At 42.3% G+C, this 19,847-nt stretch overlaps 1 protein-coding gene across 3 annotated transcripts in view; it reads right to left on the bottom strand.

Moving 5' to 3' along the window:
• The window catches only part of LOC138947128 (low-density lipoprotein receptor-related protein 4-like), a gene marked incomplete at its 5' end in the record, with an annotated part of 61,190 nt that overhangs the window by 28,637 nt on the left and 12,706 nt on the right, over positions 1–19,847 (bottom strand). For all 3 annotated transcript variants that reach the window (XM_070318571.1, XM_070318572.1, XM_070318573.1), the window contains 7 exon segments: positions 1,126–1,282; positions 1,656–1,846; positions 2,166–2,213; positions 3,418–3,546; positions 7,002–7,132; positions 9,305–9,467; positions 18,394–18,521. In XM_070318571.1, coding sequence (XP_070174672.1) covers positions 1,126–1,282; positions 1,656–1,846; positions 2,166–2,213; positions 3,418–3,546; positions 7,002–7,132; positions 9,305–9,467; positions 18,394–18,521 — 947 coding nt within the window.

Raw genomic sequence — 19,847 nt, 5'->3', positions numbered from 1 at the left:
AGAGAGAGAGAGAGAGAGAGAGAGAGAGAGAGAGAGAGAGAGAGACAGAGAGAGAGAGAGAGAGAGAGTGAGAGAGAGAGATAGACAAAGACAGACATAGACAGACAGAGAGACATTAGTTAACAGAAACAGAATGACGGACAGACAGACCGGGAGAACAAGAGACAGAAACAGATAGACAGAGAGAGAGAGACAAATAGTCAGAGACAAAAAGACAGACAAATAGACAAAACGCACGAGACATTATTTTACATTTAGTTTTGACTAAATGTTTTAACATAGGCGGGGAATCGAGACGAGGGTCGTGGTGTATGTATGTGCGTATGTGTGTGTGTGTGTGTGTGTAGATCGATTCCGAGAAAACTACGAGGCCGATCTTCATGAAACTTTACATAAATATTCTTTTAGAAAATATCCCCAGACAATTTTTTGTTTTGTTTTGATAAATGTCTTTGATGACGTCATATCTGGCTTTTAGTGAAATTTGAGGCGGCACTGTCACGCCCCTCATTTTGTAACCAAATTGATTGAAATTTTAGTTAAGCTATCTTCGACAAAGGCCGGACTTTGGTATTGCATTTCAGCTTAGAGGCGTACAAATTAGTTAATTAGTGTGGTCATTAAAAATCTGAAAATTGTACTTAAAATTATTTTTTTAGATATCGATCCAAAAATAATGTCATCTTATTGTTCATTATTTTCTGATTCCATAAACATATAAATATGTTATATACGGATTAAAAACAAGCTCTGAAAATTAAAAATATAAAAATAATGAATACAATTAAATGTTTATTATCGATTTAAAAACAATTTCATCTTACTCCCTATCGGTTCCTGATTCCAACAACATATAGATATGTTATGTTTGGACTAAAAAAAAATCAGAAAGTTAAAAAGAATAAAGATACAAAAAAGCGTGCTATCCTGCTCAGCGAAACCACTACCGAGCTAGACTGGCTAGTCAATGTCACTGCCTTTTCCACGAGCAGGGGACTGACAATGCTATACAGTCTTGGTGAAAAAAAATGCAGTGCGTTCAGTTTCATTTTGTGAGTTCGGCAGCTTGACTAAATGTAGTAATTTCGGCTTACGCGACTTGTTTTTGTATAACCTGATTTATACCTGATTTATAAGTAGCATTGAATCCAGTGTGGGTGAGGCTAGAGTCGGTGAAGAACTTGATATACAGCTTATTTCCAAACGATCTTCGTACAAACGGCAATGTCTGTTTACAGAAACGACCGAAGTATGGAGCAGTTCCATTGTCTCCGTCACGAATCTGTTGAGCAAACAAACACAAGGCTTATCGTTATCACCGTCGACGCCATCACTAGCAACATCCTCCTCCTCCTCCTCCTCCTCCTCCTCCTCATCATCATCATCATCATCTTCCTCATCAACAGCAGAGACAGACAGAAGGACAGACAGACAGAAGAAAACACACACACACACACACACACACACACGCACACACACGCACACACACACACACACACACACACACACACACACATACAACACACACACACATATGCACACACACACACACAAACACACATTTACACAAACACACAACACCCCCCCCCCCCCCCCCCCCCCCGCCCACTACACTGACCCTGACCAATACAAAAAACACGCTATAATCCACACACCTCGATGTAGTCATACGGACATCCTGTGTTGATGACGCTCGTTTCAAAATCCATGTGGCTAAAGTTGACAGTGATGCGGGACCCAACAGGCGCCGTAATGACGTAAGTGCAGTTCAGATTGCTGTCATAGTTATTGGGGAAATTCGGTGACTGAATTTTGCCCGTGAGTGCTGTGAAGGTTCGGCCACACGCTGCAAATAAAACGAAGAAATCCATTGTTGAAAACTAGACACATTCATCACAAATGTTGAATCTTCGTCTTTGAAGACTTCGTTGGGACTACTATCGAAAAGCATGATAAGAGAAAAAAGCAAAACAGAAGCAAACCAAAAATTAAAGTTGGAATTATTAAACCAAAGACCGAGGTAACTTGATATAGTATGTATAGGCTTCTTGAAGTGGTTTGAAACCCGCGTTTTTGTCCAAATTGTATACTGTTAGCTATGCAGCCTTTGCTCTGAATGGGACGATCCAAGTTACAACCCAAAATCATTTGTATTTCTTACGTACGTGTAACTGGCCTTGGAGTGGTGCTTGGTGCGGGTGTGGTTGTTGGACCTGCACATGTAACACACACACACAAAAAATACAGGATAAATGTGAAAAGTCAAGTGAAAAGAAACATGTACACATATAGAGAACAGCACTAAGCACAACATATGATCAGCCAGCAGATCAAGAACATAATTGAATCAATAAACAAATAAATACTGTAAATAGCTGACATTTATAGTGTCAATAGATGAATACATGAATAGACAAATAACGTTTAAAAACAAGTAATCTCAAATGAAGTATTAACTAAATGAAGAAGTAAATAAGAGGGGGGAATGAATAAACAAACAACTATTTAAGTAGAAATGAAGAAATGAAATAAATGAATACATGAAATAAAATGAAATAAATAAAGAAATAAATGAAGAAATGAAATAAATGAATATGTATATAACTTACTGAATGACTGACTGACTGACTAACTGACAATCTAACTATCTAACTAACTAACTAACTAACAAACAAACAAACAAAGAAACATACAAACAAACAAACAAACAAACTAACTAACAAACAAGCAAACTAACTAACTAAGTAAGTTAACTAACTAACTAACTTACTAACAAACTAACTAACTAACTAACTAACCAACTAACTAATTTACTAACGAATTGCATACACGAATTCATTCAAAAACAAGCAAATACATGAACGAATCAATTGAATGCATTACAAAATCAGTTAACAAATAAATGAATAAATAGATTTTTTGTAAAACAACTTAACAAAGTAATACATTCAGAAATGTGTTCGTCATTTGACAATAAGAATGTGCAGCTTAAAAAATTCTTTTACTGTAGAATGTACAGAATCAAAAAACAAGAAAGGTAGGTTGTTGGAACGTTTGTTATTGACAAAACAATACATTCACAAATATTATTTTTAAATATTATAATTTATATATAAATCATATATATTCCAACAACCTACCTTTCTTGTTTTTCGATTCTGAATTATGGAACGTTGGCAGTCTCTTTGTTTTTGGATTTGTAGAATGTACACAAAAATCGAGCGAGTCACAAAGGCATTTTTAGAAAAGTCCAAGCTGAGGTAGGCCTAATCTTGATTTAGTGTGATATAAAGCCACATATAGATAAACACAACACTTGCCACCTAGAATCTAGACTCAAGTTTGCTCGACAATAACGCACTTGCTATGCATAATTACTTGTTCTTACATTATTATACTACATATTTCTCGCCTTACCTTGCACACAAGTTATCCCATCAGAATCCATAATGTCACCATCGGCGCATGCGCATTTGCTGCTGTTGTTTGGCAACGGTATGCAAATGACGCTACATCCGCCATTGTTATTTCCACATCCGTTTGGCGCTGAAAAAGTACGTATCCAATCCCTGCTGACTCAAGTGGTTCATTGTATTATATTTTAACGGGACAGAATAGCACACTGTGTGCATTTTAAGTTACACGATTTTAAGATAGCAAGAACTTCTCGAGCTGGGGAAGACTACTGCACATACATTAAAACACACGTTGTATTACAATGTGTTGATATAATCTAGCAACACTCACCTTATCGGCTTATGTAAATTACACAAGATAGAAACAAAAAACTCTCGTGCACGCAAAAGAGCAAAAAACAAAAACATTTGCAGCAAGCTGATTTCCTCCAATGGAGACCATTTTCTCTTCTTTTTACATTTAGTCAAGTTTTGACTAAATGTTTTAACGTAGAGGGGGGAATCGAGACGAGGGTCGTGGTGTATGTGTGTGTGTGTGTCTGTGCGTGTGTGTGTGTGTGTGTAGAGCGATTCAGACTAAACTACTGGACCGATCTTTATGTAATTTGACATGAGAGTTCCTGGGTATGATATCCCGAGACGTTTTTTTCATTTTTTTGATAAATGTCTTTGATGACGTCATATCCGGCTTTTCGTGAAAGTTGAGGCGGCACTGTCACGCTCTCATTTTTCAACCAAATTGGTTGAAATTTTGGTCAAGTAGTCTTCGACAAAGCCCAGACTTCGGTATTGCATTTCAGCGTGGTTGCTTAAAAATTAATTAATAACTTTGGTCATTAAAAATCTGAAAATTGTAAAAAAACAAAAACAATTATAAAACGATCTGAATTTACGTTTATCTTATTTTCCATCATTTTCTGATTCCAAAAACATATAAATATGTTATATTTGGATTAAAAACAAGCTCTGAAAATTAAAAATATAAAAATTATTATCAAAATCAAATTTTCGAAATCAATTTAAAAACACTTTCATCTTATTCCTTGTCGGTTCCTGATTCCAAAAACATATAGATATGATATGTTTGGATTAAAAACACGCTCAGAAAGTTAAAACGAAGAGAGGTACAGAAAAGCGTGCTATCCTTCTCAGCGCAACGAATACCCCGCTCTTCTTGTCAATTTCACTGCCTTTGCCATGAGCGGTGGACTGACGATGCTACGAGTATACGGTCTTGCTGCGTTGCATTGCGTTCAGTTTCATTCTGTGAGTTCGACAGCTACTTGACTAAATGTTGTATTTTCGCCTTACGCGACTTGTTTCTTCTCTTTTTACATTTAGTCAAGTTTTGACTAACTGTTTTAACATAGAGGGGGAATTGAGACGAGGGTCGTGGTGAGTGTGTGTGTGTGTGTGTGTGCGTGTGTGTGTGTGTGTGTGTGTGTGTGTGTGTGTGTGTGTGTGTGTGTGTGTGTGTGTGTGTGTGTGTGTGTGTGTGTCTGTCTGTCTCTGTGTGTGTGTAGAGCGATTCAGACTAAACTACTGGACCGATCTTTATGAAATTTTACATGAGAGTTCCTGGGAATGATATCCCCGGACGTTTCTTTCTTTTTTTCGATAAATGTCTTTGATGACGTCATATCCGGCTTTTTGTAAAAGTTGAGGCGGCACTGTCACACCCTCATTTTTCAATCAAATTGATTGAAATTTTGGCCAAGCAATCTTCGACGAATGCCGGACTTCAAAAACATATAGATATGATATGTTTGGATTAAAAACACGCTCAGAAAGTTAAAACGAAGAGAGGTACAGTAAAGCGTGCTATGAAGCACAGCGCAACCGCTACCGCGCCAAACAGGCTCGTCACTTTCACTGCCTTTTGCACTAGCGGCGTACTACGTTCAGTTTCATTCTGTGAGTCCCACAGCTTGACTAAATGTAGTAATTTCGCCTTACGCGACTTGTTATATTTAGTCAAGTTTTTTTTTTATATTTAGTCAAGTTTTGACTAAATATTTTAACATCGAGGGGGAATCGAAACGAGGGTCGTGGTGTATGTGCGTGCGTGTGTGTGTGTGTGCGTGTGTGTGTGTGTGTGTAGAGCGATTCAGACTAAACTACTGGACCGATCTTTATGAAATTTGACATGCGAGTTCCTGGGTATGAAATCCCCGAACGTTTTTTTCATTTTTTTGATAAATGTCTTTGATGACGTCATATCCGGCTTTTCGTGAAAGTTGAGGCGGCACTGTCACGCCCTCATTTTTCAACCAAATTGGTTGAAATTTTGGTCAAGTAATCTTCGACGAAGCCCGGATTTCGGTATTGCATTTCAGCTTGGTGGCTTAAAAATTAATTAATGACTTTGGTCATTAAAAATCTGAAAATTGTAAAAAAAAATAAAAATTTATAAAACGATCCAAATTTACGTTTATCTTATTCTCCATCATTTGCTGATTCCAAAAACATATAAATATGTTATATTCGGATTAAAAACAAGCTCTGAAAATTAAATATATAAAAATTATTATCAAAATATTTTTTTCGAAATCAATTTAAAAACACTTTCATCTTATTCCTTGTCGGTTCCTCATTCCAAAAATATATAGATATGATATGTTTGGATTAAAAACACGCTCAGAAAGTTAAAACGAAGAGAGGTACAGAAAAGCGTGCTATCCTTCTCAGCGCAACGAATACCCCGCTCTTCTTGTCAATTCCACGGGCACTGCCTTTGCCACGGGCGGTGGAGTGACGATGCTACGAGTATACGGTCTTGCTGCGTTGCGTTGCGTTCAGTTTCATTCTGTGAGTTCGACAGCTACTTGACTAAATATTGTATTTTCGCCTTACGCGACTTGTTTTTTTTTGGGGGGGGGAGAAGGGGGTCGGTAATTTCTGATTGCATCATCTTCTTCTTCTTCTTCTGCATTCATGGGCCGTGACTCTCGTGGGTTTGACGCACCCCCCCCCCCCCCCCTCTCCCCTTCTCAATTCTAGGCAGTCATATTCCGTTTTTGAGGGGATGCATGCTGGGTATTTTCGTGCTTCCATAACCCACTGAGTTCGAACCCCGGGCCTTCAGCTTGAAGTCTGACGTCCTAAATGCAAGGATATTTTCCCGGTCTAACTTTTAATTTTATTGTATTTCATTTTATTTTATTCATGAAAAAAAACGACCGCTGAGGGGTTGAAATATAGAGTCTTATTTAAAATGAAGGTAAATTAACAGCTACTGTGAACAGAAAATCCTAGAAATCAGATTCTCACAGGAAGATGGGGAGGGGAGAGTAGCGATACAGTACTGAGAAGTGTGTGTGTGTGTGTGTGTGTGTGTGTGTGTGTGTGTGTGTTTGCGTGTGTGTGTGTGTGTGTGTGTGTGTGTGTGTGTGTGTGTGTGTGCGCACGCGTGTGTGTGTGGTGTGTGTGTGTGTGTGTGTGTGCGCACGCGTGTGTGTGTGCGGTGTGTGTGTGTTTGTGTGTGTGTGTTTGTGTGTGTGTGGGGGGGGGGAGGGGGGAGGGGTGTCACTGTAATTCGGGGGGAGAGGGTACCTTAAAAGGGGGGTTTGCACTTATTATACATACCGCTGGCCAGTATTTTCTCGTGGTAGGCGTGGATGTCGTTGAGTCTTTCGGCGATGGAGCCAATCCGAGTCACGTTGGTTGTGTTGGTAGACAAGGGCTGCTTCACAATGTAGCTCCTGCTCGACGAGGCTCTGTTAAAGCACAAAAGAAAACAAATACGAAAAGAACAACAAGTCGCGCAAGGCGAAAATACAACATTTAGTCCATCCTGAACTCAGGTCAAAATGAGTTCGGCTCATTCTCTCCCTGACAGGATGCCTTGAGTTTCCTTGTCTGGAAACACACACACACACACACATAAAGTATGGCAAGGAAACCGATTTTTTTTAACATATTTAGAGCTTTTTGTAATGTATTATTGATATAAGCAGATTCGCGATCGTCGATAATGATTTTTCATGGTGTTTTGTAATTTTTAAATTACAAAGGAATTGATATGTAAGACAGTTTCAAGCGAGCTATTTTTCACGGCAGTATTTACTGTGCAAACAACTCTAAATATGGCAAAAGTGTCACGTGATAATCAACCGTTTGGTTTCGGCGCTCACTGGAGCAGACGATTTTTTCTGTAACCAGTTGACAGTGATGAAACCATATATTACGGTCTCCTTCCGGCAGCAGTCCCAAAATTTCGACTTGTTTTGACCTTAGAACGATGTCTTTATCATAACTGTGAAGAACAGAACGAAGATCACTGTCGAAGTCGGCCAATCTGCAATCATTTTCGTCTCGCGAACACTGATCTCAAATTTAGATCAGTGCTCGAGAGAAAAACATTATGGGAGATAACTCTGTATTCTTATTTTGATAGATTCGCGTAGGACTGTAGCGTCCGGTCAGAGAGACAACTTGCAATAGCCGTGGAGCGATGCTTATCAGAATGCATTTAGTCAAGCTGCCGAACTCACATAATGAAACTGAACGCAGTGAATTTGTTCAGCAAGACCGTATACTCGTAGCATCGTCAGTCCACCGCTCGTGGCAAAGGCAGTGAAATTGACGATCCAGAATAGTGCGGTAGTGGTTCCGCTGAGCAGGATAGCACGCTTTTCTGTATCTCCTTTCTTTTTAACTTTCTGAGCTTGTTTTTAAATCAAAACATATCATATCTATATGTTTTGGGAATCAGAAACCGACAAGGAAGAAGATGAAATTGTTTTTAAATCGATTTCGAAAATTAAATTTTAATCATATTTTTTTTATTTTTAATTTTCAGAGCTTGTGTTTAATCCGAATATAACATATTTATATGTTTTTGGAATCAGAAAAAGATGAAGAATAAGATGAAATTGTTTTTGGATCGTTTTATAAAAAAGTATTTTTAATTACAATTTTCAGATTTGTAATGACCAAAGTCATCAATTAATGATTAAGCCTCCAAGCTGAAATGCAATACCAAAGTCCGGGCTTGGTCGAAGATTACTTAACCAAAATTTCAATCAATTTCATTGAAAAATGAGGGTGTGACTGTGCCGCCTCAACAAAAAGCCGGATATGACGTCATCAAAGACATTTATCGAAAAAATGAAAAAAATGTCAGGGGATATCATTCCCAGGAACTATCTTGTAAAATGTCGTAAGGATCAATCCAGTAGTTTACTCTGAATCGCTCTAAACACACACACACACACACACACACACACACACACACACACACACACACACACACACACACATACACACACAGACAAACAGACACACACACATACACCACGACCCTCGTCTCGATTCCCCCTCTATGTTAAAACATTTAGTCAAAACTTGACTAAAATTTAAAAAAGAAAACAAAAGACACTTAGGTCGCTGAAATGCATCAATTTGTAGGCCTTCAACGCATGGTCATGATGTCGATATATATTTACATTATTTGGTTTATTTTCGGTCTGCGATTTGTTTGGTTTGGTGGACAATCTCTCATCGTTCTTCCCGCGCACACACACACACACACACACACACACACACACACACACACACGCACACATACACACACGCACGCACACACACACAGGCGCACACACACACACACCACACACACACACACACACACACACACACACACACACGCACACACACACACACAAACACACACACAAACACACACACACACACACACACACGCACAAACACACACACAAACACACACACACACACACACACACACGCACACACACACACACACACACACACACACACACACACACACACACACGCACGTATCTATGGATACATGCCTTTTCTCTTTTCCCAAGCCCCATAACAAAAAATCCGCTGTTCGGAAATCATCTTAGTCAAAGAATACCTACCCATTTGGACCCCAGTCGGTGAGGAACAGTGTGCTTTCAAACAGAGCCAGACCGAAGAAATGCTTGCTGGCTGATCCTTGGTAATGGACAGTTCTCCCATTGCCTTCAAGATCTGATGATTCCACCCTATCCGTGCCAGCATCCGCCCAGTACAGCTTGTTATCTGCCACAATACGAAACACCAGAATGGTTTAACCCTACATTGCCCACGCCGGAGACACGGCTACACTAGGCAAAATCCAGTGTCCCGGCTGCAAACAAGTGAGAGCCCCCAAACAAGGTGAGTTTCTCCCCAACATCACATCTAGCGTCGTTCACAGTCCTTATTTTCACGAAATGGGTAGAGGTAAGTTAAAATGAATACTTACGCTTTGCCTCAAACAATTATTTTGAGAAACTAAGGACTGTGAACTACGCTAGATGTGATGTTGGGGAGAACCTCGCCTTGTTTTGGGGCTCTCACTGGTTCGCAGCCGGGACACTGGATTTTGCCTAGTGCAGCCGTGTCTCCGGCGTGTTGCCTCACATTTGAAAAAAACCAACACAAACCACGCACTCATTATTCGGTCAACACACGTGCCGGAAACCGGCAAGCAAAAAGTAACGGCCTCGGCATTGAAAACATGGATCGGGTAGACTATAGTGGATAGTAGCAAGATTTTGGACAGGAGCAGAGCAATGTAAAATTCCAGTATTAGGCGCTGAGTGACGCATTTCGCTAACGGAAAAATCCGGTATCCGTCCAGAAAGACTTAACTCGCCCTAGGACGTACGCAATTAAAAATTTTAAAAGTAAATTTTCATTTAATTAATATACTTACCCAACTCACAAATAGCAATTAACTCTAGTTCAGTGCTGGTAACGCTGTACGCGTCCCCTTGGTAACCAAGGGAGACCACTCTAAAAAAGAGAGTGATCCATCCCATAATGCCAGACTATCAACAGTCCGACATCCGTATGCGCGCGCATATGCCGCCATCTTATCATTCCAAAACGAAGCCCAACTCACTCTTTTTTAGACCCCAGTACCAACCACAGCGGGGAGGTGGGAGGGAATAAACGTTGTGAGTTGGGTAAGTATATTAATTAAATGAAAATTTACTTTTAAAATTTTTAATTAAATTACATATCCATACCCAACTCACAAATAGCAGATTGCTACTATAGGTGGCGGGTACTCATCAAAATCAAAGTAGAAGGGCTTGTCCTGCTGCCACCATAGAAGGTAGCGCAAAACTGCCGTCCCGTCTGAAGGAGGCGATGTCTCTGAGATATTAGGGAGATTCAAGAGACAGCACGTTTCGTTTTGCAGCTCGTTTCGTTTGGTGAATGAGTCACCCCGCGAAACGGAACGTGAAACGAGACGGCATAGGCCACAGACAAGATTTAGATGTATTCACGTTTCGTTTCGGAATGAAGGAAGGGCGATAAATCTTCAAGTGAAATTATCACGTCTGTCCTCGATCAGAATGGGGAAAAAAACCCTAGGAGGTGGTCCAGAATCGGGCATACTTTGATTATTTTCAGTCCAAATAAATCACACAGACTTTGTTTATACAAAATCACATACGAAGCCAGAATAAAAATTCGATGCGATGACCTACTTCTGCTTCGCCATTTGCTTTCTTCACCATGAAGTTGGATAAATGTACCAGGATCAGCACCCTTCAAAATATTTCAGTTCACAACAGTTGTCTACCTCCAATGAACACATTCTCAGCGCTGAAAGACTGTGAAAGGGTTGATGAATCTAGCAATGCATAAAATGGCCAACAAATAAAACTGTTAGTGTGCAAAAATACTCACAAAAGTTGACGAAATATTGTTCGTTTTTTGGGGGTGGAAAACGTGACTGCGTTTTGACGTTCCACGTTCCGTTTCAGTTGACCTTCACCTTTCCAGCGAGAGACTCCCGAAATGATGACGTTTACCACGACTTCAAAACGAAACGTCCCGACGTTTCGTTTATTAAATCTCCGTAATAACTCAGGAAGACATCCTCTGATTTCCAATAGGCCGCCTCCAAAACATCAGCCTGATCGGAGCACTGCCACAGAGGAGGCCCATGCCCCTGCCTCATGAGTTCTTGCCGAAGTCAGGGAAAGAACCGCCCTAACCTCTCCGGACTGAGTATGCCACCAGGAATACGCTTGTCTGAACAATGTGGAGACCCACTTGGTTAAAGTCACTTTCGCAATGTCTTTGCACCTTGCTGTATTGAGCGAAATGAAAAGCAATTTTTGACTTCCTGAACAAATGAACTGCGTTCTAGACAAATAACTGCTGAGCGTTCTAACTGGACAGTTAACGATGTCGGGGTCTCCAGGAGCAAGAGTGTTGCTCAAAGCAGGAACGTTAATGACAGGTGAAATTTGGGCCGGTTTCTGATTTTTAGCTAAAACTTCTGGCCCGAATTTGAGAGATATAGAACCATCTTTTCCGGTTGAAATATCTTTAGCTAAGCCGGATAAAGTATGAACCTCACTTCCTCAACGAGACGTAGCGAGCAAAGTTAGAAAAACTGCCTTGCGTGTCAAGATAGCCAAACTAGTTGACTACCGGTTCAACCTCGTTAGAAGCCAAATATCTCAACAACAAAAACTGCCCTTTAATTCAATGATCTAATAAGATCAGTGAAAGTCAGAAAAATTTTCGAAACTCGCAATATTCAAATGACTAAACCTGACTTTAAAGAGCCGAAGTATTGCTTCATAAATTGAAAATGCAATTGGAAGCTAGTTTCCCCGTTTTCCGCATAAACTGCCTGAAAATTTCGAAGAAACCCAAAAGTCATAGATCAGTCTTTCTTGAGAAAGCTGTCTATATTCAAAAAAGCCAGAAAGTACGCTTACTCCCACTTCTCACAGAAGCTACAAGAGTAAGCTTGGCCGTTTTCCGTGTAGATCCGCCAGGCTAGTCTTGAAACGGGTTAAAGCAACACTGCACCAAGCCGTAACAATGTGACAGAAATTACATAAAGTCTTAAAAGTAAGACATGGAAGAAAAAGCGGAAACCCAGAATAGGTGGCACTCCACCTGCATTAAACAGAAAGAAGAGGAGTTCTTTCCGTAAGAAGTAAGCGCTTTGTACCAAGCCAGTCTAAATGACAAGTGAACAAAAACGCCAAAACCCTATAAAGACCCTGAACCAAAACCAGAGTTGAGGGGGAAGCCCATAAGTACCTCAAGGATACCCTTACAGTAGCTTACTTACTTACTGCCTTTCACGCCTGGTGGCGTGTAGGGCAGCGACAGTACCCTTACAGTAGACATCCGTGTAATTCGAATGTGAGAAAGCAAAAACGCCTTCTTGCCAGCCTTAAGAGGTCTGGAACCCAGATTGCGACGACCCGTACTGTGCGACCAACCGGCCGCCAGAACGATCTATGAAGAAGACCCTGTGAAAACGAGGGTATAGAGCCAAAAGCTAAAGTAGATAACAGCCAGCCTGAAGCTTTTCGTTTGGAAACAAACAACAGCCAAGGCCTGCCTTGCGCCTTCCTTTTACCGTGAGCGTCTCTTTGAAAGAAAAAAGCCCGCGTGCCTAGAAGCGGCCTCAAAAAGAGACCTTTCAAACAAGAGAGAGAATAAAAGCAAGTTTTGTTCGAAAGTGCCGATCACAAAGAACCGAAGCCACAATCTACCCGAGCTAGGAGATCTTGATCTTACAGACAGTTTCTCCTAGCTATCAAAATCCAGATGGATGTTTGCCAAACCCGAGGGCGGTTCCGTAGAACCTAAGTTCTTAAGCTTGGAGTTAACCGAAGCCTACAGAAAGCGCTCCGCGAGTGACACGCTACTTGAGCGTAAGACACAAACTAAAGCAACACCGCCGCAGGTATAAGTCGAACGTAGTCCACAAAGATAGTGGAGACAAAGACAACTCGCTTGTGAAAAAATCCACAAGTACACAAAGACCCCGCCAGAGGATCTTTCTTTCTTTCTTTCTTTATTGGATGTTTAACGTCGTTTTCAACCATTCAAGGTTATATCGTGACGGGCCAGAGGATCTAAGAACTTAACACTCAAAAGATTCTCCTCAGAAGGCTCAAATCAACTATAAAATGCCGCGAACAGCGACACAGCTGAAGTATGAGCCTCCCCTTGATCAATAGCATCATACCGATCATCGAAATGATGAGAACCAGTCACCAATCCCGATAAGGCAAAACTTGCCAAAAATCGGAAAAATTTGAAAAAAATTCACACACCGGAACTCCATGACCAGATACTCCATCCACCTGCCCCTTCCAGCCGGCAAACTGGAAGAGGAAGAGGATACAGCCTGTAAAACAGCTAAGGAACCGCAGTAACGGAACCGGAAGCCAAAGGCTAAAAAGTGCCGACTACCAACACCACAGTGTTAACGATAGAAGGCTATCCCATCCTGTCCAGAGACACAGCCGCAAAAGCGGAAGCGAAACCGGCCGTGGATTAGTAAACATCCGAACCAACCGGTTGCATATAAACACACCGTACGAACCCGTTGTACCTCGAACCATTTCAGCTGCGAGCGTCACTGCACTTGCTAACATGAAACGGAACCTGAATTCAGTGCTTTTCAGTCAAGCGGAAGCACCTTCATCTGAACAGCCGTCAAGCACAATCGTGCAATCGGGAAGCTGATTCCCTGTTTGACTTAATTGTCCAACAAAGAACCAGCCCTACTGCTCACTTCCTGCCCCCCGGGAGGAAGAGAAAGTCAACCTACAAGACATTTGCCATCTTCAGGGCAAAGAACGACGATTCCCGGCAGCGGCAGTGAACCTTCCGTTCCTCCGAAATCCGGAAGTCGTCGAACGAAGAAAGAGGTGGACGAAGTAAAGAAAACTTTTCTCAGCCACCCCTTCCTGTCAATATCCAAGTTAGAAAGGTGACCCCCAGAGAGACTCGCATGGTCAACCCAAGAATCACCCAGCCCAACAACTTCCTGCCCCCTGGGCGGAAGCTTACGTTGCCCAGCCACGAAAATGCGTGCTACATTCCTCCTGCGAACGTACACCACTTCCACCGGAGAACCCGGCTACACGCGGCCATTTGCCAACTCCAGGGCAATGGATAACGATTCCCGGAAGCTGAAGCGAACATCCTGTTCCCCCGAACTTCCAGAAGTCAGAACCAGATAGAGGTGGAGTAAGTAACGCCTAGCTCTCAACCACCCCTTCCGGACAAAACTTAAATGCCGTTCTCCGCCGCCCACGTCACTGCGCTGGACAACTTGAACGGCAAGTTAAGCTGGGTGTCGTCCATCCCCATGAACCACTCTCATATGGAAGTACATTCGTTATCCTTTCCTTCATGCTCGCAATCGCAATCAGGAAGGTGACCCCCGGAAAGACGTTCCCGGCCAAGCCGTTCGCGGTAGATCCTAGAATCACCAACTTCCACAAAACCTAAATGCCGTTTTCCGCTGCCCACGTCACTGCGCTGGGCAACTTGAACGGCAAGTAAGCTGGGTGTCGTCCACCGTGGACGCGCCCTCGTTATCCTTTCCTTCATGCTCGCAAACGCAATCAGGAAGGTGACCCCCGGAAAGCCGCCGTTCGCGGTCGATCCTAGAATCATCAACTTCCACAAAACCTAAATGCCGTTTTCCGCTGCCCACGTCACTGCGCTGGACAACTTGAACGGCAAGTAAGCTGGGTGTCGTCCACCATGGACGCACCCTCGTTATCCTTTCCTTCATGCTCGCAATCGCAATCAGGAAGGTGACCCCAGGAAAGCCGCCGTTCGCGGTCAATCCCAGAATCACCAAGTTCCACAAAACTTAAATGCCATTCTCGTTAGCCCACGTCACCGCACTGGACAACTAGAACGGCAAGTAAGCTGGGCGTCATCCAACCATGGACGCACCCTTCCTGCTCGCCATCGTAGTCAGGTAGATGCGCACCAGAGAGACTTGCAGACCTGCAGCGGTCCTCTGAGACACACCCAACTTCCTGCCCCCAGGGCGGAAGTAGAACCGGCATACCCGACACTGCATCAGAGGTATATGCAAGTTCTTACGATTCACAGCCAGGTGGGTCAACGCCAGAGAGACTTGCAAAGTCCTCGGAGTCACACCCACCATCCGTCCCCCGGGACGGAATTAGAACCGGCATACCCGACACTGAATCAGAGGTATATGCAGAGTTCATACGATTCACAGGGCTCCCTGCAACTGCTGGGCCGGCGCGATGCCATTGGCCAGAAATTGCAGGAGGGCTTTCACCACGCACGTGGCTACTCTCTCCTGTGATCGCACCCCACCGTCACCAGAGAACCTGGTAACTTGTGGGGAAGACATACCTTTAGAGCGCACCGGCTCATGCAGAAGGGACACCAGCCGACCATCAGCATGCTGAGCCGCCTGCACTTCCGCCCGAACCACGGTAGGAGCAGCCACAGCGGAAACCGCAGCGGGAGGGGAAGCGAAACCGGAAGTGGAAGGAGTCGGAGAAGACCTGACTCTACCCAACAAAGAGACATCGAAGACGCCAGCCGGAAGTGCGCGAATCTCTGCTTTCGTCGACGACAAATCGGCCGCCAAAGTAGAAACCTGTGTACTTAAAGTCAAAAGCAATGACGCAATATCGGCGGGAGACACACCTGAATCACCAGGAGCCCCCGACGAAACAACCGGTTTAACAACATCCTTATCCTTTTCACTACGTGTGACCTTGTCCTTCTTCGCGGACAAAATGGCGGACGAAGGCTTGTCAACAACAACATCAACATCACATCCTACATTTCCCGGTTCTATCTGAGAAGTGGCGGAAAACCCATCACTCTTTCTTCTAGACGAAGAACTTCTCTTAGAGGAAGAAGTACTAGCAGCCGGAGAAGCTGAAGCAGCAGCCTGTCTCGAACTAGTTCTATTCTTGGCGCACTCCGCCATGTCAAAGCGAACTCACAAAAAATTTTCGAAACTGAAAAATTTTACAAGTTCACAAACGTGCGACAGAAACGTCGCCAAAGTTACATAAAACAAGAAAGCTCTCACCCAAAAACAGCCAGGGTATTGACAAAGCTCGGCGGCAGACCAAGGGGCAAAGTCAAAGTCAGGAAACAAAGACCAAGGCTGAACACAGCCGGAGCGTACAACAAAACGCGACCAGACACGTCGCTCGCTGAGAGTGGAATGATAAGATGGCGGCGTATGCGCGCGCATACGGATGTCGGACTGTTGATAGTCTGGCATTATGGGATGGATCACTTTCTTTTTTAGAGTGGTCTCCCTTGGTTACCAAGGGGACGCGTACAGCGTTACCAGCACTGAACTAGAGTTAATTGCTATTTGTGAGTTGGGTATGGATATGTAATTTAATGGGATTTGGGTTTTGGACTGATGACACAACATACAATGAATGTCCTCTGGATTTCATTAAGGTCAACTTCGCCGGAAAATCTTTCAAAAATGGCGGCGTTGACAAAATCGGTTAAAAGGGTTACTCCTGGAGAGAAAAAAATTGAATGCAAAAGTTGTATTTGCCCCAAGTGCTACACAGCCTGGTGTTGGGTTTAGATTGATGGCACCACAATCGGGGAAGACCCCCTTTATTTCATAAAAATCAAATTCACCAAAATCTTTCCCAGAAAGGCGATTTAGACAGTTTCTGCTTAAAGATCTTCATGTCCAGTTTGGAACATCGGAATTATTACCTCTGGACTTTATTAAGTATGTGTCCTGGGACCATGTTCATGTGCTGAAATAGTCTATAAATAATGTGTAGGATCAATGTAATAGCGGGGACGTTATTGCATGGGAACGCTGCGACGTTTGGCACTATGTTTTAACAGCTTGCTTTTTTCAACAAATAACATATCAAAACAAAACTAATAGTACTTTATTAAATAATAAGCACATACTAATCTTGTTGATTCTTCTTACCTGTCCCATAGCGTATACATCTTCGTTTTCAGCGACGGTGTTTGGGAATATGGAAGAAGAGCGCGTGCGGAACCACATATCCTAAACGTTACACTGTAAATTGAAGTGTTCCACTTTTGAACACATTGTTGGTGTAACCAGTTGTGAACAATGTGCGGAATAATAATAACCTACTTGCAGAACTAGCACACATTGTTTACCATGTGTGGTACATGTGGTAGTAGAGTTATATAGTATGTCGCACAGTGTTCACCATGTGTGGTACATGTGGTAGTAGAGTTATATAGTATGTCGCACAGTGTTCACCATGTGTGGTACATGTGGTAGTAGAGTTATATAGTATGTCGCACAGTGTTCACCATGTGTGGTACATGTGGTAGTAGAGTTATATAGTATGTCGCACAGTGTTCACAACTGGTTACAAAAAGTGTGTTCAACAGTGGAACACTTCAATTTACAGTGTAAGGTGGCAAACATAGGGCCATCTCCCCTACTCTGAATTCAGCCGTGAGTAGTGTAATATAATAAACCTATCCATATCCGCCTAGTATTATCTGTTAGATAATATTTATGTTGAAGCAAATCCCTAAGTGCGGCCATTGTCAATTTTTACTTCCTGTTACACCTGAGAATCAGGTTGCAGCTAGACAATAATTATGGGATGTAACAGGATGTGAATGCTGACACTTACGTTTATCTAGGTTATTTGCACGTGCAAAAGGAAGGTTGGATTTGGAAAAGCGAAAGAGGGCGAGAGGAGGTGGGGTTGATGGGAAATACAGCATCGGTGGGTGTTTTTGTTGGGGGAGAGATGACACATGAACTACGTGCGAGTATTTGTATTGCTTTCTATAACAGAGCAGTGTTTCTTGAATAAGCCATCTCTGTGTGTGTCTGTCTCTTTCTCTCTTACTCTGTCTGTCTCACACACACACACACACACACACACACACACACACACACACACGCACACACACACACACACACACACACACACACGCACACGTTGACACACACACACACATACACACACACACACGCACGCACACACACACACACACACATTCACTAACACACGCACACACACACGCACGCACACAGGTGAACAGTAACACACACACACACACACACACACACACACACACACACACACACACACACACACACACACACACACACACACACACACACACACGAACACACACATAATACACTCACTCTGGACATCGAGGGCCAGTCCATTGGTGTAATACAGGCTCATGTCGACCACAGCCCTTCGGTCACTTCCGTCATAGTTGGCTCGCTCGATTTTGGCCGGAGATGACCAGTCGCTCCAGAACAGGACACTGTGTAACGACCAGGGAACGCAGATTAGTAGACAAAGCATAACCCTAGCTAAAAATCCTATGACTAAATCTGTTATGAATGTGCTTTTAGTTTTACCATCACAAATGACTTTTACAAGGGACCATTACCCTAGCTTAAAACCCTGTGACTGTGACACTAATTATCATGAACGTCACTAATTATCATGAACGTCACTAATTATCATGAACGTCACTAATTATCATGAACGTGCTTTTAGTTTTACGGTCACAAATGACTTTTAAAAGGGAAACAACAGCTACACATTTCCCTTGACTCTCAGCACGTCGATTGCCTCCCTTGGATACCTTTTCTGGTTATTTTCCTGGTTGTTTTGTCTTGCAATTGATTACTGTTATATAAGATTGTTTGGTAATTACATTCCTCCGACAATCGAGTGGTTCAGGGTCATTATTGTTTGACGATTTCATCCACAATTTAGCAAAAATATATTTTTTAAAGTGTTTATTGAGACAGGAAAGTAGCTAACTTGATTTGTTTAGAGACAGGTCAGCACTTTACTTTAACAGCAACTCGTGCAAACATTCGATCAGGATCTTTTCTATTCTTACAGGATTAAGTAGAAAACCAATAATCAATCGAGGGAAAATTAAGTACAGTGTTTAGTATTCCAGCACAAAGCAAAGTACCTTAGATCTTTCTTTTGACAGGGACATTATAATAATAATAACAATACAAGCATTTATAACGCGCACATATCTCACCACAAGGCGACTCAAGGCGCACTCATACAAAATCTTTCGCATTAACAACTCATGAATATTATACATGAATACAACTTCTATTTACGTATCCTTAAATCGGACAACACAGAGAAGGCGGTCTTGAAATGAGTGTGAAGGGAGGTATCTGTGAATACATGTTGTGTGTGCTGTTCCATGTATACATGTTGTTCCATGTATACATGTTGTGTGTGTTGTTCCATGTATACAATCATGTTGTGTGTGTTGTTCCATGTATACATGTTGTGTGTGTTGTTCCATGTATACATGTTGTGTGTGTTGTTCCATGTATACATGTGTGTGTTGTTCCATGTATACATGTTGTGTGTGTTGTTCCATGCATACATGTTGTGTGTGTTGTTCCATGTATACATGTTGTGTGTGTTGTTCCATGTATACATGTTGTGTGTGTTGTTCCATGCATACATGTTGTGTGTGTTGTTACATGTATACATGTGTGTGTGTTAATGTTGTTCCATGTATACATGTTGTGTGTGTTGTTCCATGTATACATGTTGTGTGTGTGTTGTTCCATGAATACATGTGTGTGTTGTTCCATGTATA

This window comes from Littorina saxatilis, linkage group LG14, assembly GCF_037325665.1.
Source record: "Littorina saxatilis isolate snail1 linkage group LG14, US_GU_Lsax_2.0, whole genome shotgun sequence".
Lineage (NCBI taxonomy): Eukaryota > Metazoa > Mollusca > Gastropoda > Littorinimorpha > Littorinidae > Littorina > Littorina saxatilis.
The sequence above is the reverse complement of the archived record's forward strand: the minus strand, read 5'-3'. Positions and strand labels throughout refer to the sequence as shown.